The 24,172-nt window shown below is 44.5% G+C and overlaps 1 protein-coding gene and 2 long non-coding RNA genes across 5 annotated transcripts in view; 1 reads left to right on the top strand and 2 right to left on the bottom strand.

Moving 5' to 3' along the window:
* LOC119135227 (SRSF protein kinase 3-like) overlaps positions 1-24,172 on the top strand; it is a 67,599-nt gene that overhangs the window by 17,042 nt on the left and 26,385 nt on the right. For 2 of the 3 annotated variants that reach the window (XM_037272697.1, XM_037272688.1), the window contains exons 3-10: positions 1,771-2,846; positions 2,944-3,052; positions 3,140-3,227; positions 9,802-9,889; positions 9,982-10,088; positions 10,274-10,439; positions 10,641-10,666; positions 18,210-18,302. In XM_037272697.1, coding sequence (XP_037128592.1) covers positions 1,771-2,846; positions 2,944-3,052; positions 3,140-3,227; positions 9,802-9,889; positions 9,982-10,088; positions 10,274-10,439; positions 10,641-10,666; positions 18,210-18,302 — 1,753 coding nt within the window. The remainder of the gene's footprint in view (positions 1-1,770; positions 2,847-2,943; positions 3,053-3,139; positions 3,228-9,801; positions 9,890-9,981; positions 10,089-10,273; positions 10,440-10,640; positions 10,667-18,209; positions 18,303-24,172) is intronic. The other variant, XM_037272707.1, reaches the window with a different exon arrangement.
* Positions 265-1,532, bottom strand: LOC119135243. Its single transcript, XR_005100516.1, has 2 exons — positions 1,450-1,532; positions 265-297 (listed from the first exon to the last, which is right to left on the bottom strand). It is a non-coding gene; the product is annotated as an uncharacterized LOC119135243 (long non-coding RNA).
* On the bottom strand, positions 4,069-7,912 carry LOC119135238. Its single transcript, XR_005100515.1, has 3 exons — positions 7,886-7,912; positions 6,121-6,123; positions 4,069-4,258 (listed from the first exon to the last, which is right to left on the bottom strand). It is a non-coding gene; the product is annotated as an uncharacterized LOC119135238 (long non-coding RNA).

Consider the following 24,172-nt stretch of genomic DNA (forward strand, 5'->3'; position numbering starts at 1 on the left):
CCCAAAATTGCTAAATTCAAACATTTCACGTTTTCACGTTTAAAATTTGCAAACAATTTCGCAAAATTTCATTTTTCACTTCTAATTTCTACATTTTCAACCGATTCAACTCGTTCGAACTTTCAACTGTTCATCGTTAGCATACCTATTCCACAACTTTCAATTTACCAAAAATTCAAAATTTTCAATTTTGAAATTCACGCCAAATTCTCCAAAATTTCGTTTTTCACTCATAATTTCTAAATTTATTAACCAATTAAACCCGTTCCAACTTCTAACTGTTCATCTTCTGCCTACCTATTCAACAAATTCACACTTACCAAAAATTCCATTTTCATTTTTGAAATTTGAAATTAACGCCAAATTCTCCAAAACTTTGTTTTTCAACTCTAATTTCTACATTTTACGACCGATTCAACCCGTTCCAACTTTCAACTGTTCATCTTTTGCCTACCTATTCCACAACTTCCCACTTACCGAAAATTCCAAATTTTCAGTTTTGAAATTTATGCCAAATTCTCCAAAATTTCATTTTTTTCTTCTAATTTCTAAATTTTTCAACCAATTCAACCCGTTCCAACTTGAAACATAATTCTGCAGCATTCCCCAAGTATTTATTCAGCAATTGCATTTTCTAGTTCTTCTATTTTATTCTCCTCACTTTTTTGTCCTGCTACTCCTTCCACATACATATATCATCCGATTCATCCATCCATCCATTTTCTGAACCGCTTAGTCCCCACGGGGGTCACGGGAGTGCTGGAGCCTATCCCAGCCCTTATCGGGCAGTAGGCGGGGGACACCCTGAACCGGTCGCCAGCCAATCGCAGGGCACACAGAGACAAACAACCATTTGCACTCGCACTCACACTTAGGGACAATTTGGAGTCTTCAATCGGCCTACCAAGCATGTTTTTGGGATGTGGGAGGAAACCGGAGTGCCCGGAGAAAACCCACGCAGGCCCGGGGAGAACATGCAAACTCCACACAGGGAGGGCCGGAGGTGGAATTGAACCCGCACCCTCCTAACTGTGAGGCGGACGTGCTACCCAGTGCGCCACCGAGCCGCCTCATCCGATTCACTCAACTCCAATTTCGACATATTCCAAAAATTCACGCGAAGGGTGCTTGCATTTTTTTTATTCCAAAAATGTTCTTTTTTTTGCAAAATTCACAAATTTACGGCAAATGTTTCCCCATTCATTCTTAATGGCACATTCAACATTTCACATTTACGTTGTTCCAGTTTGAAATTCACATCATTCAGCACATTCAATTTACATTGGGGAAGATTTCCGACAATCACAAAATTGCCAATTTCAAAAATTTCACATTTTCTCGTTTACATTTTCTGCAAATTTAAAAAAAAAATCATTTTTCACTTCTAATTTCTAAATTTTTCAACCAACTCAATCTATTCCATTTTTAAACTGTTCATCTTTTGTCTACCTATTCCACAACTTCCCACTTACCAAAAATTCAAAATTTTCCCCTTTGAAATTCACGCCAAATTTTCCAAAATTTCGTTTTTCCCCTTCGAATTTGTACATTTTTCAACTAATTCAACCCGTTCCAACTTTAAACATCATTCTGCAGCATTCCCCAAGTATTTATTCAGCTTCTTCGCCTTCATTTTCTAGTTTGGGATGATATTTTACTTGCACTGCTGCTGAAGATGGTAATCATTAATCAAAAGTCATTAATATGTTAGTGAAACCTTGCCTCTTTTCATTACTGAGTGTACTTAGTCATTGTCTCTGTCTCTTCTAGTGGTGATGACCATTGTGACAGACCACAGCACTGGATGCAGGAAGATCTCTCAGTCCCACCCTTAACTACCAAAACAGTCCCACCTCTAGAAAGTACTCATAGTGACACCACAGTTGAAGTCCAAGAAGTTACCCCCCACTCTATGGATACAAGATTCCCCCACATGGACCCACCCACCACAGATTTAACACATACCCCTTTAGATTGCCTGCACTGTCCTAAAGATGTTCCTGACAGTGTCATACTCCTACCTCTTGACACTATAGCATTGCTGCCTACTGAGACACACCTCAGCCAACTGTTTTCTGTCGCACATCACAGGCCCACCCAGTCACTTTCTATTTCACACGAGTGCCCTGCCAACAGCCAGCTACTTCCTGTTCCATCCCAGAGTCCCACCCACTGCACATCATTTCCTGTTTCACCTCAGACCAGGCATTTACTTTCTGTCCCATGTCAGAGCCCCTTCCACTCTCAGGCCCTTTCTGATCCAGGTCAAAGCCCCACCTACACCTATTCACTTCCTTCCCATAGCCAATTACACCCTGTCACGTTTCAGAGTCTCCCGGAACTCTCTCAGAACGCCACTGACAGCCAGTCACATGCTGTCCCAGCCATGAGCCCCAGCCAAAATCATTCATTTGGTATGCCATCTCAAAACCCTGCACACAACCATGCACATCCTGTCACATTTCAGATTCCTGCCCACAACCAGTCATTTCCCGTCCCTTCTCAGAGTCCCACTCATAGCACTAGCCAATCACCATCAAGTGTCAAGAAGGAAATGCCATATGATTTCAGCACATGGACTTATTTAACATTTGAAAACTCTTGTCTGACAGCAGCCAAAACCAACACCCTGTGCCCAGCTGAAGCCTTTAGTCTTCCATTAAGCCCGTCCCACACAAATCCATCACTGCTCACAAATGCTAACCATTTAAGTTCTGTGATATCATCAGTGCCAACGTGCAAAGCCATGGCATCACCGGCCCCACCTGCGACGTTAAGACTGCCCCATGGTCAGCTTCTGGACTCTGATGATGAAGAGCAAGAAGACCCATCAGATTATTGCAAAGGTAAAATAAAACCTTATCTGGACATCTCAGGAATCTTTTTACATGACCATTAGCTGGATTAAGTATATTTGAGACTCTTCTGATCTTTGTACTCCAGGTGGTTACTACCCAGTCACCATTGGGGACCTATTTAACGGGAGGTACCATGTGGTCCGCAAACTTGGTTGGGGACATTTCTCGACTGTCTGGCTCTGCTGGGACCTGCAGTATGTTTCTGTACAGTTTGTATGGTTTCTCTACCTTTGCCTGCAGTCATGTCCCTTACCATGTGCCTTCTCTTTGTTTGTTGTCAGGAAGAAGCGCTTTGTGGCATTGAAGGTGGTGAAAAGTGCACCCCATTACACAGAGACTGCACTGGATGAGATCAAACTGCTTAGATGTGTGAGTGTCAAGCCTCTGACATTTACATCCTTTACCTAACCCTTCTTCGTGTCCTGCATGAAGCTCTAAAGCTTGTCTTACACCTCGCCCTGTTCATAGTGTTGCACCTACTCTTGTACAAAGTCCTGCACTTTGGCCTGGACCTATCCCTAAACGTAGTCCGATACTTTTTTTGGACATACATTACTGGACATAGGACCACACACAATGTTATATGTAGCATTACACGCCTAGTCCAGCACAAAGCCGTACAACTTGTCGAGACATAGTCATACATGGAATGCATCACAAAGCTTTAGTCCAGGGGTTACCAACCTTTCTTAAACCGAGGGCTACTTCCTGGGTACTGAGTAAGGCAGGGGTGGGCAAACCTTTTGACTAAAAAGGGAAATAAATGATGATAATGATAATAATGATAATAATAATGATAATGATAAATGATGATAAATGATGAAAATTAAATGAATGGGGAAAATGATAAGCGGGAAAACATTACTAATTATGCAAAAACGTGAAAAAATTTGAAAAATGATGCAGTTGTCCAATGCGTGGATCGAACCCACGATGCTGACGTTAAGAGTCTGATGCTCTACCAACTGAGCTAACCAGGGTCCTTCTATTGAGATGGTGGAATTCGCTTAATGTGGGGCTCATGTTGAATATGCCATTAAGACTGAATGCGGAATTTTATGCCACAAATTTACTAATTATGCAAAAACGGTCATTGTTTAGAATGAAAAAAACGGTAGCAAGCGTCGTGTGAATTTGTGTAATGACAAGACGCCCAATGTGAGAATCGAACCCACTACGGAACAATGGGTCGTGTTGATTGTGCCATTAAGAATGAATGGGGAATTTTAAGCCACAAATTTGCTAATTACGCAAAAACGGTAAATGTTATGAACAAAAAAAATAGTAGCAAGCGTCACGTGAATTTTTGGAATGTGTGTAAGTTGGAACGGGGTGAATTGGTTAAAGCATGTGGGACTAGTTAGGTGCCAAAAAAGTGGGAGGAATAAGTTGAATAATAACTAGAATTTGCAATTCCTGAAGAAATTGCGTGTGAAGGTGAAGAAGTTGAATAAATATTTAAGGAATGTTGCAGAATGATGTTGAAACGAGTTGAATCGGTTGAAAAATGTAGAAATGAGAAGGGAAAAAGGAAATATTGGAGAATTGGGTGTGAATTTCAAAATAAAAGATGAAGTTTTTGGTAAGTGGGAAGTTGTGGAATAGGTAGAAAAATGATGAACAGTTGAAAGTTGGAATGGGTTGAATCGGTTGAAAAATGTAGAAATGAGAAGGGAAAAAGGAATTGGGTGTGAATTTCAAAATAAAAGATGTGAAGTTTTTGGGAAGTTGTGGAATAGGTAGAAAAATGATGAACAGTTGAAAGTTGGAATGGGTTGAATCGGTTGAAAAATGTAGAAATGAGAAGGGAAAAAGGAAATATTGGTGAATTGGGTGTGAATTTCAAAATAAAAGATGAAAACGTGAAAATTTTGAATTTGGCAAGTTTGGGAATGTCCCCAATGTGATTTGAATGTGTTGAATTATGTGAATTTCAAACTGGAACAACGTAAATGTGAAATGTTGAATCTGCCATTAAGAATGAATGGGGAAAAATTCGCCGTAAATTTGTGAATTTTGCGAAAACGGAAAGGTTTTCGAACGAAAAAAATGTAAGCACCCATGCCATGAATATTTGGAATAAGTGAAAAGTGGAACGGAGTGAATCGGTTGAAGTATGTGGAACTAGTTAAGCGCCAAAGAAAGTTAGCGGAAAGCTAGCGCAAAATGTTGTAGAATAACAATAGTGTGAAGGTCTTCACCTTCACACTAACTAGAATTGCAATTCCTGAAGAAATTGCGTGTGAAGGTGAAGAAGAATGATGTTGAAACAAGTTGAATCGGTTGAAAAATGTAGAAATAAGAAGGGAAAAAGGAAATTTAGGAAAATTGGGTGTGAATTTCAAAATTGAAAATGTGAAATGTTTGGTAAGTGGGAAGTTGTGGAATAGGTAGGAAAATGATGAACAGTTGAAAGTTGGAATGGGTTGAATCGGTTGAAAAATGTAGAAATGAGAAGGGAAAAAGGAATTGGGTGTGAATTTCAAAATAAAAGATGTGAAGTTTTTGGGAAGTTGTGGAATAGGTAGAAAAATGATGAACAGTTGAAAGTTGGAATGGGTTGAATCGGTTGAAAAATGTAGAAATGAGAAGGGAAAAAGGAATTGGGTGTGAATTTCAAAATAAAAGATGTGAAGTTTTTGGTAAATTGTGGAATAGGTAGAAAGATAATGAACAGTTGAAAGTTGGAATGGGTTGAATCGGTTGAAAAATGTAGAAATGAGAAGGGAAAAAGGAATTTGGTGTGAATTTCAAAATAAAAGATGTGAAGTTTTTGGTAAGTTGTGGAATAGGTAGAAAAATAATGAACAGTTGAAAGTTGGAATGGGTTGAATGGGTTGAAAAATGTAGAAATGAGAAGGGAAAAAGGAAATATTGGTGAATTGGGTGTGAATTTCAAAAGAAAAGATGAAAACGTGAAAATTATGAATTTGGCAAGTTTGGGAATGTCCCCAATGTGATTTGAATGTGTTGAATTATGTGAATTTCAAACTGGAACAACGTAAATGTGAAATGTTGAATCTGCCATTAAGAATGAATGGGGAAAAAATTGCCGGAAATTTGTGAATTTTGTGAAAACGGAAAATATGTGGAAGGAAAAAAATGTAAGCACCCATGTCATGAATATTTGGAATAAGTGAAAAGTGGAACGGAGTGAATCGGTTGAAGTATGTGGAACTAGTTAAGCGGCAAAGAAAGTTAGCGGAAAGCTAGCTCAAAATGTTGTAGAATAACAATAGTGTGAAGGTCTTCACCTTCACACTAACTAGAATTTGCAATTCCTGAAGAAATTGCGTGGGAAGGTGAAGAAGTTGAATAAATATTTAAGGAATGTTGCAGAATGATGTTGAAACGAGTTGAATCGGTTGAAAAATGTAGAAATGAGAAGGGAAAAAGGAGATATTGGAGAATTGGGTGTGAATTTCAAAATAAAAGATGTGAAGTTTTTGGTAAGTGGGAAGTTGTGGAATAGGTAGAAAATGATGAACAGTTGAAAGTTGGAATGGGTTGAATCGGTTGAAAAATGTAGAAATGAGAAAGGAAAAAAGAATTGGGTGTGAATTTCAAAATAAAAGAGGTGAAGTTTTTGGTAAGTTGTGGAATAGGTAGAAAAATGATGAACAGTTGAAAGTTGGAATGGGTTGAATCGGTTGAAAAATGTAGAAATGAGAAGGGAAAAGGGAATTGGGTGTGAATTTCAAAATAAAAGATGTGAAGTTTTTGGTAAGTTGTGGAATAGGTAGAAAAATGATGAACAGTTGAAAGTTGGAATGGGTTGAATCGGTTGAAAAATGTAGAAATGAGAAGGGAAAAAGGAATTGGGTGTGAATTTCAAAATAAAAGATGTGAAGTTTTTGGTAAGTTGTGGAATAGGTAGAAAGATAATGAACAGTTGAAAGTTGGAATGGGTTGAATCGGTTGAAAAATGTAGAAATGAGAAGGGAAAAAGGAATTGGGTGTGAATTTCAAAATAAAAGATGTGAAGTTTTTGGGAAGTTGTGGAATAGGTAGAAAAATGATGAACAGTTGAAAGTTGGAATGGGTTGAATCGGTTGAAAAATGTAGAAATGAGAAGGGAAAAAGGAATTGGGTGTGAATTTCAAAATAAAAGATGTGAAGTTTTTGGTAAGTGGGAAGTTGTGGAATAGGTAGAAAAATGATGAACAGTTGAAAGTTTGAATGGGTTGAATCGGTTGAAAAATGTAGAAATGAGATGGGGAAAAGGAATTGGGTGTGAATTTCAAAATAAAAGATGTGAAGTTTTTGGTAAGTGGGAAGTTGTGGAATAGGTAGAAAAATGATGAACAGTTGAAAGTTGGAATGGGTTGAATCGGTTGAAAAATGTAGAAATGAGAAGGGAAAAAGGAATTGGGTGTGAATTTCAAAATAAAAGATGTGAAGTTTTTGGGAAGTTGTGGAATAGGTAGAAAAATGATGAACAGTTGAAAGTTGGAATGGGTTGAATCGGTTGAAAAATGTAGAAATGACAAGGGAAAAAGGAATTGGGTGTGAATTTCAAAATAAAAGATGTGAAGTTTTTGGTAAGTTGTGGAATAGGTAGAAAAATAATGAACAGTTGAAAGTTGGAATGGGTTGAATGGGTTGAAAAATGTAGAAATGAGAAGGGAAAAAGGAAATATTGGTGAATTGGGTGTGAATTTCAAAATAAAAGATGAAAACGTGAAAATTTTGAATTTGGCAAGTTTGGGAATGTCCCCAATGTGATTTAAATGTGTTGAATTATGTGAATTTCAAACTGGAACAACGTAAATGTGAAATGTTGAATCTGCCATTAAGAATGAATGGGGCAAAATTCGCCGTAAATTTGTGAATTTTGCGAAAACGGAAAATTTTTCGAACGAAAAAAATGTAAGCACCCATGCCATGAATATTTGGAATAAGTGAAAAGTGGAACGGAGTGACTCGGTTGAAGTATGTGGAACTAGTTAAGCGCCAAAGAAAGTTAGCGGAAAGCTAGCGCAAAATGTTGTAGAATAACAATAGTGTGAAGGTCTTCACCTTCACACTAACTAGAATTGCAATTTCTGGAGAAATTGCGTGTGAAGGCGAAGGCCAATGTTAAGTTACAAATGTTACAAAAAAGTTACAAATGATAAGCGTTGATAATGAAATGTTACAAATGTTACAAAAAAGTTACAAATGATAAGCGTTAAAAATGTTAAGTTACAAATGTTACAAAAAAGTTACAAATGATAAGCGTTAAAAATGTTAAGTTGCAAATGTTACAAAAAAGTTACAAATGATAAGCGTTAAAAATGAAATGTTACAAATGTTACAAAAAAGTGACAAATGATAAGCGTTAAAAATGTTAAGTTATGAAATAAGGTCACTTCCGGTTTGATTTGGGTCACTTCCGGTTTATTTCGGTCACTTCCGGTTTATTTGGGCTCACTTCCGGTTTAGAAAGGTCACTTCCGGTTTGATTTGGGGTCACTCCCGGTTTACCTAAGGTCACTTCCGGTTCATTTGGGGTCACTTCCGGTTTGATTTGGGGTCACTTCCGGTTCATTTGGGGTCACTTCCGGTTTGATTTGGGGCACTTTCGGTTCATTCTGGGTTCATTGGGTCACTTCAGGGTCACTGGAAGTGGGGGTCAAGGGTTGAATTGTGAAAGCATAGTGGAAGTGGGGGTGAAGGGGGTGAATATGGTAAGCATAAGGTGAACAAAGTGAATAAAGTTGGAATGGGTTGAATCGGTTGAAAAATGTAGAAATTAGAAGGGAAAAACTAAATTTTTGGAAAATTAGGTGTGAATTTCAAAATTGAAAATTTGGAAATTTTGGTAAGTGGGAAGGTGTGGAATAGGTAGGCAAAAGATGAACAGTTGAAAGTTGGAACCAGTTGAATCGGTGGAAAAATGTAGAAATTAGAAGTGAAAAACTAAATTGAGTGAAATTTTGCAAAATTTTGTGCAAATTTTAAAAGTGAAAACGTGAAATTTTTGAATTTGGCAAGTTTGGGAATGTCCCCAATGTAATTTGAATGTGTTGAATTATGTGAATTTCAAACTGGAACAATGTAAATGTGAAATGTTGAATCTGCCATTAAGAATGAATGGGGAAAAATTTGCCGGAAATTTGCGAATTTTGTGAAAACGGAAGATTTTTTGAACAAAAAAATGTAAGCAACGGTGTCATGAATATTTGGAATAAGTGAAAAGTGGAACGGAGTGAATCGGTTGAAGGTTTCTCATTTCCCCGAGTTGGAGTTTTGAGTTTTTCCTTGCACTCCTGGGCGTTTAAGATCAGGGGATGTTTGAGAATATTTGTCATTTTTCACACATCCTGATTGTTGTTAGTCACCTAAATGTTGAACAGAGGCTGTGATGTACCGAAGTCAAATTCCTTGTTTGGCACACTCAAACATGGCGAATAAAAATTCTTGAATCTTGAATCTTAACTATGCATCTTATTCCACAACTTCTCACTTACCAAAATTTCTAAATTTTCAACTTTAAAATTCACGTCAAATTATACAACATTTTGTTTTTCCCTTCTAATTCCTACATTACTTGACCGATTCAACCCGTTCCAACTTTCAACATCATTCTGTAGCATTCCCCAAATATTTATATTTATTTATCATTTTTTGCGCTTCACGCGAAAACCATTCCCCAACAAATTTTCAGCTTCTTCTTCTCCAGGATTGCATTTTCTATTTATTAATTGTCATTTCTAGTTCACATGTAAGTGTGATTTAAACAACATAGCAAAATTAAAATAAATAGATGCAGCTCAATGATAAGTGCCGCTATTTAAGCTAATTTTAGAACAGCCCTGCGGGCGACTCACGCGGTCCTCACGGGTGACCTGGTGCCCGGGGGCACCGTGTTGGTGATCCCTGCTTGAGTCAATCCATATTCCTTCATTTTGCGTGGTCATGTGCCCATCGAATAGGCAACACAGTGCCTCTCTGTGTCCAGGTGAGGGACAGTGACCCCTCCGACCCCCACAGGGACAAGATTGTCCAATTAATCGATGATTTCAAAATTTCTGGAGTCAATGGAGTTCGTATCCTTCATCCAGTCCCACCTGACTGACCCGATCTGCCTGTCTGTCTGACCATGTCCACTTGAGTCTTTGTTCTCCTCAGCCATTGTTAGATGTGTGTATGGTTCTCGAGGTTCTTGGTCATCAGCTGTTAAAGTGGATCATCAAGTCAAACTACATGGGCCTACCTCTTGTATGCGTCAAGAGCATCATCGGACAGGTAACAAACACGCCAATACTCTCTCTCTCTCTCTCTCTCTCTCTCTCTCTCTCTCTCTCTCTCTCTCACACACACATACACACACACATACACACACACGCACACTCACACGCACACACACACACACACAAACTCTGATTTTGTGTTACGTGTTGTTCCATATGTTTGTGTTGACATGTTTGCAGGTGCTACAGGGTCTGGATTACCTGCACACAAAGTGTAAGATCATCCACACAGACATCAAACCAGAGAATATCTTACTGGATGTGGATGAGGTCTACATCAGGAGGCTGGCTGCCGAAGCCACCATTTGGCAGAAAGCGGGAGCCCCGCCTCCATCTGGCTCATTAGGTGAAAGTCACTGATTTTTCAGACTCTTCTTTAAGGCTGACGAATCTGTCACACTCGATGCTAGTATGCTCCTCTTTGCCTGACTGGTCTGCTGCTGTCTTTTAAAAGCCAGTTCCAGATTTTATGCACTTCCTGCTCCCTGTTCTCATTTTCTCCTCTCTTCATCTTTCATTCCATCTTTCTCTGAATATGTCTCGCCAGTCAGCACAGCTCCCATTGACGTTCAGGTAACAGATTCACTGTACCAGATGCTGTGTTGTGATTGGTTGTTTTGCTTATCTTGACTTCTAACTGATTGAACAAAACTCAATACAACAGCCAAATAGTTGTATGTCATCACCAACTCCATACCACTCACCCAGTCACACACGAATAGGCAAAGACTTTTGGACTTGCTCCTCCCCTTGCGATCACTTGTTGTAATGCTCCTTTGATCTCAGCGTTTGTTTAGTATGGGAATACTGCTTCTTTATTTGGCCTCACTTTCATGTCAATCTTTGTGACACAGCAGTTAGGCTCAACAGCACACATACAAGCTATCACACACACTTCCACCCAACTTTGCAGCTCCACCACATCCATCCATCCATCCATCCATCTTCTTCCGCTTATCCAGGGTCAGGTCACGGGGGCAGCAGCTTTAGGAGCGACTCCCAGACTTCCCTCTCCCCAGCCACTTCATCCAGCTCATTCCCGGGGGATCCCAGGCGTTCCCAGCCAGCTGAGAGACATAGTCCTCCAGCGCATCCTGGTCGTCCACAGGGTCCTCCTACCGGTGGGACATGCCCGGAACACCTCCCCAGGGAGTCGTCCAGGAGGCATCTTGATGAGATGCCCGAGACACCTCATCTGGCTCCTCTCAATGTCGAGGAGCAGCGGCTCTACTCGAGTCTCTCCCGGATGACCGAGCTTCTCACCTATCTCTAAGGGAGAGCCCTGACACCGTGCGGGAGGAAACCTATTTCGGCCGCTTGGATCCGGGCTCTCGTTCTTTTGGTCACAACCATAGCTCGTGACCATAAGTGAGGGGTAGGAGCGTAGATCGACCGGTAAATTGAGAGCTTTGCCTTTGGCTCAGCTCTCGCTTCACCACGACGGACCGGTACAGAGTCCGCATTACTGCCGACGCTGCACCGATCCGCCTGTCGATCTCGCGCTACATCCTGCCCTCACTCGTGAACAAGACCCCAAGATACTTGAACTCCTCCACTTGGGGCAGGATCTCATCCCCGATCCGGAGAGGGCATTCCACCCTTTTCCGACCGAGGACCATGGACTCGGATTTGGAGGTGCTGACCCTCATCACGACCGCTTCACACTCGGCTGCGAACCGCTCCAGTGAGAGCTGAAGATCACGGCTTTAAGAAGCCAACAGCACCATGTTGTCTGCAAAAAGCAGAGACGCAATGCTGAGGTCCCCAAACCGGACACCCTCAACGCCTCGGCTGCGCCTAAAAATTCTGTCCATAAAAGTTATGAACAGAATCGGTGACAAAGGGCAGCCTTGGCGGAGTCCAACCCTCACTGGGAACGAATCCGACTTACTGCCGGAAATGCGGACCAAACTCTGACATCGGTGATGCAGGGACCGAACCGCCCTTATCAGTTGGCTCGGTACCCCGTACTCCCGAAGCACCCTCCACAGAACTTCCCGAGGGACACGGTCGAACGCCTTCTCTAAGTCCACAAAACACATGTGGACTGGTTGAGCGAACTCGCATGCCCCCTCGAGGATCCTGCCGATGATGTAGAGCTGGTCCACTGTTCCACAGCCAGGACGAAAGCCAGACTGCTCCTCCTGAATCCGAGGTTCGACCTCCCGACGGACCCTCCTCTCCAGCACCCCTGAATAGACCTTACCAGGGAGGCTGAGGAGTGTGATTCCCCTGTAATTGGAACACACCCTCCGGTCCCCCTTCTAAAAGAGGGGAACCACCACCCCAGTCAGCCAATCCAGAGGCACCGTCCTCGATGTCCATGCAATGTTTCAGAGGTATGTCAGCCATGACAGCCCCACAACATCCAGAGCCTTTAAAAACTCTGGGTGGACCTCATCCACCCCTGGGGCCTTGCCCCCGAGGAGTTTTTTAACTACCTCAGTGACTTCGACCCCAGAGATGGGAGCGTCCGCCTCAGAGTCTCCAGGCCCTGCTTTCACAATGGAAGGCGTGTCGGTGGAATTGAGGAGGTCTTCGAAGTATTCTCCCCACCAACTCACGACGTCCCGAGTCGAGGTCAGCAGCACGCCACCTCCACTGTAAACAGTGTTGACGGTGCACTGCTTCCCCTTCCTGAGACGCCGGATGGTGGACCAGAATTTCCTCGAAGCCGTCCGAAAGTCGTTCTCCATGGCCTCACCAAACTCCTCCAATGCCCGGGTTTTCGCCTCAGCAACCGCCGAAGCCGCGTTCCGCTTGGCCATCCGGTACCTATCAGCTGCCTCTGGAGTCCCGCAGGCCAAAACGGCCCGATAGGACTTCTTCTTCAGCTTGACGGCATCCCTTACCGCCGGTGTCCACCAGCGGGTTCGGGGATTGCCGCCACGACAGGCACCAACCACCTTACGGCCACAGCGCCGGTTGGCTGCCTTAACAATGGAGGCATGGAACATGGTCCACTCAGACTCAATGTCCCCCGCCTCCTCCGGGACGTGGGAAAAGCTCTGCCAAAGGTGGGAGTTGAAGCTCTTCCTGACAGGGGATTCTGCCAGACGTTCCCAGCAGACCCTCACAGTATGTTTGGGCCTGCCAGGTCGGACCGGCATCTTCCCCCACCATCGTAGTCAACCCACCACCAGGTGGTGATCAGTTGACAGCGCCGCCCCTCTCTTCACCCGAGTGTCCAAAACATGCGGCCGCAAATCCGATAACACGACCACAAAGTCGATCATCGATATGCGGCCTAAGGTGTCCTGGTGCCAAGTGCACACATGGACACCCTTATGTTTGAACATGGTGTTCAATCTTGACAATCCGTGTCGAGCACAGAAGTCTAATAATAGAACACCACTCAGGTTCAGATCGGGGGGGCCGTTCCTCCCAATCACATCCTTCCAGGTCTCACTGTCATTGCCCATGTGAGCATTGAACACCCAGTAGAACGATGGAGTCCCCAGAAGGAGCGCTCTCCAGCACTTCTTCCACGGACTCCAAAAAGGGTGGGTACTCTGAGCTGCTGTTTGGTGCATAGACACAAACAACAGTCAGGACCCGTCCCCCACCCGAAGGCGGAGGGAGGCTACCCTCTCGTTCACCGGGGTGAACCCCAATGTGCAGGCGCCCAGCTGGGGGGCAATAAGTATACCCACCCCTGCCTCTCACCGTGAGCAACTCCAGAGTGGAATAGAGTCCAGCCCCTCTCGAGGGCTTGTACCGGAACCCAAACTGTGTGTGGAGGCAAGTCTGACAATGTCTAGTCGGAACCTTTCTGCCTCGCACACCAGCTCGGGCTCCTTTCCAGCCAGAGAGGTGACATTCCATGTCCCAAGAGCCAGCTTCTGCAGCCGGGGATCAGACCGCCAAGGTCACTGCCTTTGGCCGCCGCCCAGCTTACATTGCACCCGACCCCTTTAGCCCCTCCCACAGGTGGTGAGCCCATGGGAAGGGGGACCCACGTTTCCTTTTCGGGCTGTGCTCCGCCGGGCCCCATGGGCGAAGGCCCGGCCACCAGATGCTCGCCTTCGAGCCCCACCTCCAGGCCTGGCTCCAAAGGGGGGCCCCGGTGAACCGCAACCGGGCAAGGGAAATCTGAGTCCATATATACTTTTCATCATAAGGGTTTTTTTGAGCCCTGCTTTGTCTGGCCCCTCATCGAGGACCCTTTTGCCATGGGTGACCCTACCAGGGGCATGAAGCCCCAGACAACATGGCTCCTAGGATCATTGGGACACGCAAACCCCTCCATCACGGTAAGGTGACGACCCACGGATGGGAGCTCCACCACAATTTAACCAAATTAAATTTATTAGGACAGCACAGTAGAACACTGGTTTGCACATCCGCCTCACAGTTCAGAGATGCAGGGTTCCATTAACCTAGCCTTTCTGTCTGGAGTTTGCATGTTCTCCTCATGCCTGTGTGGGTTTCCTCTGGGGACTCCGGTTTCCCCCCAGATTAAAAAAAAACACAGGTGGTAAGCCAATTGACCCCTCCAAATTGTCCATAGGCTTGAGTGTGAATGGTTGTTTTTTCATATGTGCTCTGCAAATGGCTGACAACCAGTATCCAACCATTCATCCGTCCGTTCAAAAAAAAACACACACCCATCCGTCCGTTTGTCTGTCTATCCATTCCGCCAACTCACTGGGTGTTCCCAAACTGACTCCTGTTGCCGACCTTGCCTGCCTGCCTGTTTGAACGTCCGTCCTCGAACTCTGCCTGGCATGAACTATTGCCTGTACCTGACCATGTCTTGCCTGCCTGTTTGACTGTCGGTTCCTGAACTCTGCCCATCTTGACCTATTGCCTGTCCTTGACCATGTATTCGCCTTGCCCCTGCCTGGTTTGACAACGCATGCTGCTATGACATCTGCTTGTTTGCCACCCATCTGCCGACCTGCCTGTTCCTTCTCTGCAAGTAACCAGCCACATCCAAGCACCATGTCTCCTCCATCGGCACTGCTTCCCTGCTGCACCTGCTCTTCCTGCATTCCAGTCTTCCACTTCCCCTTTAGTCAATAAACAAGTTTGTGCTACAAATGGTTGCCCTGTCTGGTTCGTCACACAATGTGCTAAAAATGTGACTTCTCCCATAATGCTCTCTTATAATTTATTCTTTTTTCCAAACTAAAAGTTATTAGTCGTGTTTATAGTAGTTGTTAAAAAGGTGTGATTTACCTTTATTTATTTTGTTTGTGGTCTTAGAAACAAAACATTTTATTAAGCTTGCACCACAGCTGAATTGATTGGATGGATTTGATGTGATAATGAGTTGGCTCAGTTTGTTCTATGCTGCACTCTGGTCCGTGATGCCTTACCTAAACTGTGTTGATGAATACGTTTATCAATAGCAATCAACGTTCATGTTCGAGTCAGTGAGTCTAAGCCTGTTTATGGTGTAAATAGAAACGGAGAGAATTGTGAGATGCCGAGTGATTTAATTGCTCGGTTAAGATGTAGAAAAAAGTATCACCACCCGCAGCCTACTGGATGGCCAAATTTTAAATGCTTGTGCACTTGACACTCACAATAATTGCATTTATTTTTACAGCACATTAATTTGCTGCGTAATTAATTAATCTTATTAACGCATTAAATTGACAGCCCTATATTTCCTACATCTGCTCAGAAGAGACTGCTGACTGCCATGCCCCAGATAGCCGCAGTTTTTCATAATAAGGCTAAAAAAAGGAAAACCATGTATGTACCATGTATTGACAAGGAGTGCGTAGCCTTAATTTAGAGACTGGTGTGCATTGGAAGCAGCATGCCTCAGAGTGGTCGTCTCTCACCCAAAGGTTGGAGATTCAATCCTCAGCCATTGTGACCATGTCGAAGTGTCTTTGAGGCAAACACTCAACCACCAGTTGCGCCTCAGTACGTAAATGAGGAAGCAGTGTGAAGAAATTTGAGTACCAAAGGTAGAAAAGTGCCATACAAGTACAGCCCATTTACTATTTACCATTTTTCAGCTGAAGGGGCAGTTGCGATTAAAAACGGATTTCATCTTGAATGCTTAATCATAATCAGCTTTATTGTGCCAAGTTTGGTGCATGCCAAGCAAGGAATTGAACTCTGATTGATCTCAGCTCTGTACAACATTTAAGTGACTACAACATCCAGGTGACTACAACATTTAAGTGGCAAGACAGGATGATTATTGCCCAGTGATGTCCTCTGAGTCTCTAGAGTGGTGTGAGTTCATCAGAGCGACAGCCTGGGGAAAGAGCTTTGTCAGGGTTTTCCAGATTATCTTGATCATATGATTATGTGGAATGTAACCTGTAATAAATAACCTAGCTAGATTCGTTTTATGCTTATGTTGGAATGTACCTGTATAAATACCTAGCTTGTCCTATCCTACACAACGGCGTTAAAAACACCCCCTGCTATGCTTTGACTAGAGGTCAAGGGCTTTCTCTCCATCCAGTCCACTCTCACCCCCACCCTGTTTCTCTTAATAAAAATGCTCTTGCAAGAGGCCAGAGTCAGACCTCATTCGATCATCGCTGTATGCAAGCGACGGGGGGGGGACGAATGAATCTCCACCTGCAGGTGTTTAAAAGGGCATACTGTCTCCTGTGTGGTTCTTGCAAAATAAGTTAGAGTGAGCACCACTCTAACAGCTGTGTCTGTATCTGCTGGTTTTGGCGTACAGCGCTCTGTAATGCCGTCTGAGGGGAGAGTTAAAGAGACTGTGACCTGGGTGAGAAGGGTCTGTAGAGGATGTTACTTGCACGTTTCCTGGTCCTGGACAGGTACAGGTCTTGGGTAGATGGGAGGGTTGGTCCCGATTATCTTTTCCGCAGTCCTGATTGTCCGTTGCAGTCTGTGCTTGTCTTGTTTGATGGACGATCCAAACCAGACAGTGATGGCGGTGCAGAGGATAGACTGGATGGCAGTGTAGAAGGTCTTCAGCTGCTCCTGTGGCAGGTTGAACTTCCTGAGCTGTCTCAGAAAGTTCAACCTCTGCCGGGCCTTCTTCCGGACAGAGTCTATGTGGCCGGTCCATTTCAGATCCCGGGAGATTGTGGATCCCAGGAACTTGACGGTGTCTGTGGTGGGAATAGCATTACTGAGGATGGTGAGGGGTGGAAGTGGCGAAAGGTCTCTCCTGAAGTCCACTGTCATCTCCATGGTCTTGAGCAGGTTCAGCTCCAGGTGGTTTTGGCTGGACCAGTGGACCAGCCGCTCCACCTCCTGTCTGTACGCAGTCTCGTCACCGTCCCGGATCAGTCCGATGAAAGTGGTGTGGTCCGCATACTTCAGGAGCTTCACAGAAGAGTCGCCTGAGGAGCAATCGTTGGTGTAGAGCAGGGGTCACCAACTCCGGTCCTCAAGGGCGCCAATCCAGCCTGTTTTAGAGTGTATCCCCCTGCAACACACCTGATTCAAATAATCAGGATCGCTATCAGCCTTAATAGAGCTTGCTGATGAGCTGATCATTTGAATCAGGTGTGTTGTTGCAGGGCTGCACCTAAAACAGGCTGGATTGGCGCCCTTGAGGACCGGAGTTGGTGACCCCTGGTGTAGAGAGAAGAGCAGTGGGGAGAGGACGCACCCCTGGCGGGAGCGCCAGTGCTGGTGGTCCGGGTGTCGGATGTGATGGTCCCCAGCCTCACATGCTTTCTCCTGTTGGTCAGGAAGCTGGTGAGCCACTGACAGGTGGAGGCAGGCACCGCGGGCTGGATGTGCTTCTGGTCGAGGATGTCGGGTGTGATGGTGTTGAATGCCGAACTGAAGTCCACAAACAGGATCCTGCCGTACATCCCTGGGGTGTCTAGGTGGCGCAGGATGTAGTGCAGTCCCATGTTGAAATCATAAGTAACCATTAGGAATGAAAATATAGTAGTCATGTTGGAGTCTACTTTGGGCGTCCTTATATACCTGCATTTCGATACATGATACTGTGAGCCCAAACAAAAACAATTCCTGAACCATAGTAAAACAACTTAAAGATACATTAGACAATAGTTTGTGTGAGTATAGCGCTGGCCTTCTGGAGGGCCATAATTTGGTGTGATGCCTTTGCTCACAGTTATAGTATGTGATTGAACTGAATTTACAATTTTGTTGTGTCTTAATTCATTCTCTTATGTATGTGTGTTTGTAGGTTGGTAAAATTTCAAAAAACAAGAAGAAAAAATTGAAGCGAAAAGCTAAGCGGCAAGAAAAACTGTTAAAGGAGCGACTAATGGATATTCAGGTACTGCAATCACACTTATTTGTAAGCATACTTGTACCACGGTACTATTACCAATTCTAGTAGCGTCTCTATTGACTAATCCTGAATTATTACATTACATAATTACGTTTTTCTTTCATATTATAAATCAACCTAGAGTATAAATAACACAAGTCAAAAAATGCATCAAGAAAAAAAACAGCATTTTTTTGCGTCAAGAAAAAACCCCAGCATTTTTTGGACTATAGTCTCACTTTGTTTCATAGTTTGGCTGGTCCTACAATGGGTGCAACTTATATTTATTAAAATTAGAGCTCAGAAGTCTCCATTCTCTAATCAGGTTCGTTTTCTTTTTACAGTTGAGAAATAGTTTTAATGTGTTACTGCAGGTGGCCAGAACGTGCTGGTAATGGACCAAAAGTATTTGCTAGCCGCCAAAACAAAGAAGAAGCACGTGTCAAGTCAAAGTTAAAGTTAAAGTCCCAATGATCGTCACACACACATCTGGGTGTGGTGAAATTTGTCCTCTGCATTTAACCCATCCCCGTGTGATTTTAATCCATCCCCTGGGGGAGAGGGGAGCAGTGAGCAGCAGCGGTGCCGCGCTCGGGAATCATTTGGTGATCTAACCCCCCAATTCCAACCCTTAATGCTGAGTGCCAAGCAGGGAGGCAATGGGTCCCATTTTTATAGTCTTTGGTATGACCCGGCCGGGGTTTGAACCCACAACCTTCCAGTCTCAGGGCGGACACTCTACCACTAGGCCACTGAGCTGGTCAAGTGTATTTATACAGCTATTTATCAAAGAAACATCTTTAAGAGCTTCACATTCCCACAATTGACAGTATTATGACATCCCTGATCTTAACACCCAGGAGCGCAAGGAAAAACTAAAAAAAAACTCATTCAGGGCAAAATGAGAACGCTTGTGAAGAGGCCACCAATGGGAGAAGACCCCATTTTAGGACGACGAGGCTGCATTGGATAGTGTGCCAAATTTAACACAATGTGATACGAAACAAGATGAGATAAAATAGAGTGAAAGTCTATACAATCAGGAGAAGCACCGCAGGAAGATGTTCAGTGAAGTGTTGCTCAATGCAGAAATCTCAACGAAAGCGACTGCAAAGTGGTGGTTCACCTCAAATCTTTTCCCGGTTAGTCGGAGCCGAATCGAGATAGCAACTTTCAGTTTGGAGAGTAGAATCAGTTGTCAAATAGGCCAATATTTATCTTAACAAAAGGTCAGACGATACAAATACGTTGTTAATCAGGTTTGAATATTTCAAAGTCAAAAGTCAAAGTCAAAAGTCTGCTTTATTGTCATTTTTTCACATGCCAAGACACACAAGAAATCGAAATTACGTTCCCACTATCCCACGGTGACAAGACATAGTACACAATATACATACAAGCAAACAATACAAAAAACAAAACAAGAAGGCACAACAATGAATAATAGAGTGATGAATAAATAAAAATAAACAATAACACAATAAATAAGAGGAGCAAAAATGGAGCAAGTGTGCATACAGCAGAAAGTCAGAATATAGCGCAAAAGTACTACGCAGAAGGGGGAGAGAGTTCAGGATCCTAACAGCCTGGAGAATGAAGCTGTTGGTGAGTCTGGTGGTGCGGGAGCGCAGGCTCCTGTACCTCTTCCCAGAGAGCAGAAGATCAAACAAAGAGTGAGCGGGGTGACTCACATCACTCACAATCGTGGTCGCCTTGCGGGTGAGATGGGAGGTGTAAATGTCCTTCAGGGAGGGGAGTGAAGCACCAATAATCTATTTCTACAAATAACTGTAAGTAGTGATTTCCAGAGCTCTGGTACCCAAATAGAGAATGCGCTAGAACCTGGGGACATCTTTTTGGCTCTCGGGGTCATTAAAAGAACCATGTTTTGTGAAAGAAGGTTTCATGATGGAAGATGTAGTACCAATAAGTCAATGAAATAGGAAGATGTTAATCTGTGTAATATTTTATAGGTAAGTAACAAAGCCTTGAAATCCCATCGCAAGTGGATCGGGAACCAATGCAAGATGGCTATCACAGTAATAAAACCATGTTTTAGCTGCAGCATTTTGTACTAACTGCAGACTTTGTCTAGGTATAGCAAGACCAGAGACCAGAATACATTGCAATAATTGAGACCAGACGTAACAAAAGCATGAATTATGATTTCTGTGTTATGTGTGATAATGTGTGTTTGAAACAAGAGAGTGAGTCACGTATAATTTCATATGATTTTCTGTTGAATCATTTTGGGTTGTATTACTTGTATCAAGACTTAAATAGGTGATGATGACAAGGAGGGCAAATGATCAACATCTCGGTTTTATCACGGTTAAGAAGCAAAGAATCAAAATACGTGTCAAGATTACAGCAATTACACGGATTTGTTATTTCCAACAGTAAATATAATTGGGTATCAACCACATAACAGTGAAAACTAATTTACATACTAGAGCTGCCCTGGGAATGTTAGGCACATTGGGATACTAGCACATTAAAATTTGATTTTTTTTTGAAAAAGAACAACATCAGACTAAAAGCTCCTTTGATAAAATATGACCTCAATCAAAGGCCAAAAATGAGGCAAATTATGAAAGGAAGTAGAAAATGGCTGTTCTCCTGTTCAGTTTAGAATAGAGCTTGGAGCTCCAGAGACTTTTTGATGCTCCTCTGTGCGACATTGCGGGATGGAAGGAGACTTTTTCCAGCCTATCAGCACCATCTTCCTCATTTGCATAAAAAGTTGGGCGGTCCAAGTGCAAGTTCAAGTCCGCCGTGCCTGGCATTGCGTAAAAAAATATTCACCCAACTTGGGAATCGCACTCACGGCACCGGTGACCCCGGGTTGGAAGGTATAGCAAGCCCAAAGCACTAGCCGCGGAGTTAAACCTTGGGGCTACCGATCCACATAATTGACTTATGACCCCGATGGTAAGTACATCTGAGGATCGCATGATGTGCATCTGTTAAACATTTTCATATTTGGGGCCTTTTGCCCCCTCTGACCCAGCAAGATGCCCTTCAACGTGCACATTAATTGTTGATGAGCCAATGAACGTACTAATAATTAATTGACAATGGGGGACTTGGGGGCGGCGCTCATGAGAAAGATGATTTAATAGTTAATAATCAATTACATTGATTAACAATACGGAATTCTCCCACGATGGTGTTATATTTTTGAATGAAATAGCCTTCATGACAATACTTCGAAGACCTCAATTCCACCTACACACCTTCCATTGTGGAAGCAGGGCCTGGGGACTCTGAGGCGGACTCTCCAATCTCTGGGGTCGAAGTCACTGAGGTAGTTAAAAAACTCCTCGGTGGCAAGGCCCCGGGGGTGGATGAGATCCGCCCGGAGTTCTTAAGGGCTCTGGATGTTGTGGGGCTGTCATGGCTGACACGCCTCTACAACATTGCGTGGACATCGGGGATTGGCAGACTGGGGTGGTGGTTCCCCTCTTTAAGAAGGGGGACCGGAGGGTGTGTTCCAATTACAGGGGAATTACACTCCTCAGCCTCCCTGGTAAGGTCTATTCAGGGGTGCTGGAGAGGAGGGTCCGTCGGGAGGTCGAACCTCGGATTCAGGAGGAGCAGTGTGGCTTTCGTCCTGGCCGTGGAACAGTGGACCAGCTCTTCACCCTCAGCAGGATCCTCGAGGGTGCATGGGAGTTCACCCAACCAGTCCACATGTGTTTTGTGGACTTAGAGAAGGCGTTCGACCGTGTCCCTCGGGAGGTTCTGTGGGGGGTGCTTCGGGTGTACGGGGTACCGAGCCAACTTATAAGGGCGGTTCGGTCCCTGTATCACCGATGCCAGAGTTTGGTCCGCATTTCCGGCAGTAAGTCGGATTCGTTCCCAGTGAGGGTTGGACTCCGCCAAGGCTGCCCTTTGTCACCGATTCTGTTCATAATTTTTCTGGACAGAATTTCTAGGCGCAGCCGAGGCGTTGAGGGTGTCCGGTTTGGGGACCTCAGCATCGCGTCTCTGCTTTTTGCAGACGACGTGGTGCTGTTGGCTTCTTCAGGCCGTGATCTCCAGCTCTCACTGGAGCGGTTCGCAGCTGAGTGTGAAGCGGTCGGGATGAGGGTCAGCACCTCCAAATCCGAGTCCATGGTCCTCGATCGGAAAAGGGTGGAATGCCCTCTCCGGATCGGGGATGAGATCCTGCCCCAAGTGGAGGAGTTTAAGTATCTTGGGGGTCTTGTTCACAGAGTGAGGGGAGGATGGAGCGCGAGATCGACAGGCGGATCGGTGCAGCGTCGGCAGTAATGCGGACTCTGTACCGGTCCGTCGTGGTGAAGAGAGAGCTGAGCCAAAAGGCAAAGCTCTCAATTTACCGGTCGATTTACGCTCCTACCCTCACCTATGATCACGAGCTATGGGTCGTGACCGAAAGAACGAGATCCCGGATACAAGCGGCCGAAATGAGTTTTCTCCGCAGGATGTCCGGGCTCTCCCTTAGAGATAGGGTGAGAAGCTCGGTCATCCGGGAGAGACTCGGAGTAGAGTCGCTACTCCTCCACGTTGAGAGGAGCCAGATGAGGTGGTTCGGGCATCTCATCAAGATGCCTCCTGGAGCCTCCCTGGGGAGGTGTTCCGGGCATGTCCCACCGGTAGGAGACCCCGGGGACGACCCAGGACACGCTGGAGAGACTACGTCTCTCAGCTGGCCTAGGAACGCCTTGGGATCCCCCGGGATGAGCTGGATGAAGTGGCTGGGGAGAGGGAAGTCTGGGAGTCCCTCCTGAAGCTGCTGCCCCCGCGACCCGACCCCGGATAAGCGGAAGAAGATGGATGGATGGATAAATCACAGGCAAGTCTCAAAGGGTTTCACATATACAAAAAATTTACAATTATTCTCAAACATCCCCTGATCTTAAACCCAGGAGGGCAAGGAAAACTCAAAAATCCCTACTGGGGGAAGCATGAGAAACCTTGAGAAGGGACCATAGATGGGAGGATCCCCCTTCCAGGATGACCAGGCAGCAATGGATGCAGAGAGGGCAGATAGAATACATACTATAAAATAATCCAAAGAAAAATGTAGAAATGTAGATCGTCTCTGCGGCGTTCTATGTGGAAAACCGGAGGTTTGTGCGGTCGGACGGAAATGATGAAAAATCAGCTCGTAAAATGCTGTTGCCATGGCAACGCAGGGTTTACAAAAACAACGCTAAGTTTGATGGTCTCAACCTGCACGAAAACTCATGAAACTGCACACACATCAAGGTAGGCAAACTCATCAAATCATCATCATCCCTGGTTACATAAATTGGCTCTTGGGATGTGGAATGTCATCTCTCTGGCCAGGAAGAAGTCCAATCTGGTGTGCGAGGCAGAGGTGTTCTGACTAGACATAGTCAGACTTGCCCCACACATACCTTAGGTTCTTGTACCAGTCATCTCGAGAGGGGTTGGACTCTCTTTCACTCTGGAGTTGCCACTGTTTGAGAGGCACAGTGCAGTTGTGGGCATACTTATTACCCCATGGGTTGACGCCTGTACACTGGGGTTTACCCTTGTGAGGTTCACCCCTGTGGACATGAGGGTAGCCTTCCTCTTCATAGTCCTTTGTGACTATGCACCAAATAGCAGTTTAGAGTACCCGCCCTTTTTGAAGTCCTTAGAAGAAGTGCTGTAGAGTGCCCCTCCTGGAGACTCCACCAATCTGCCGGCTGACTTTAATGCTCATGTGGTAAATGACAGTGAGACCCAGAAGGGCGTGATTGGGAGGAATGGCCGCCTTGATCAGAGCCCAGTTAGTGTTTTGTTTTGGGACTTTGCTCGTCATGGACTGTCCGTTACATTATGTTAAAAAATAAGTGTATCTATATGAGCACTTGGTACGAGGACACCCGAGGCCACAGTTC

Source organism: Syngnathus acus, chromosome 2 (assembly GCF_901709675.1).
Source record: "Syngnathus acus chromosome 2, fSynAcu1.2, whole genome shotgun sequence".
NCBI lineage: Eukaryota > Metazoa > Chordata > Actinopteri > Syngnathiformes > Syngnathidae > Syngnathus > Syngnathus acus.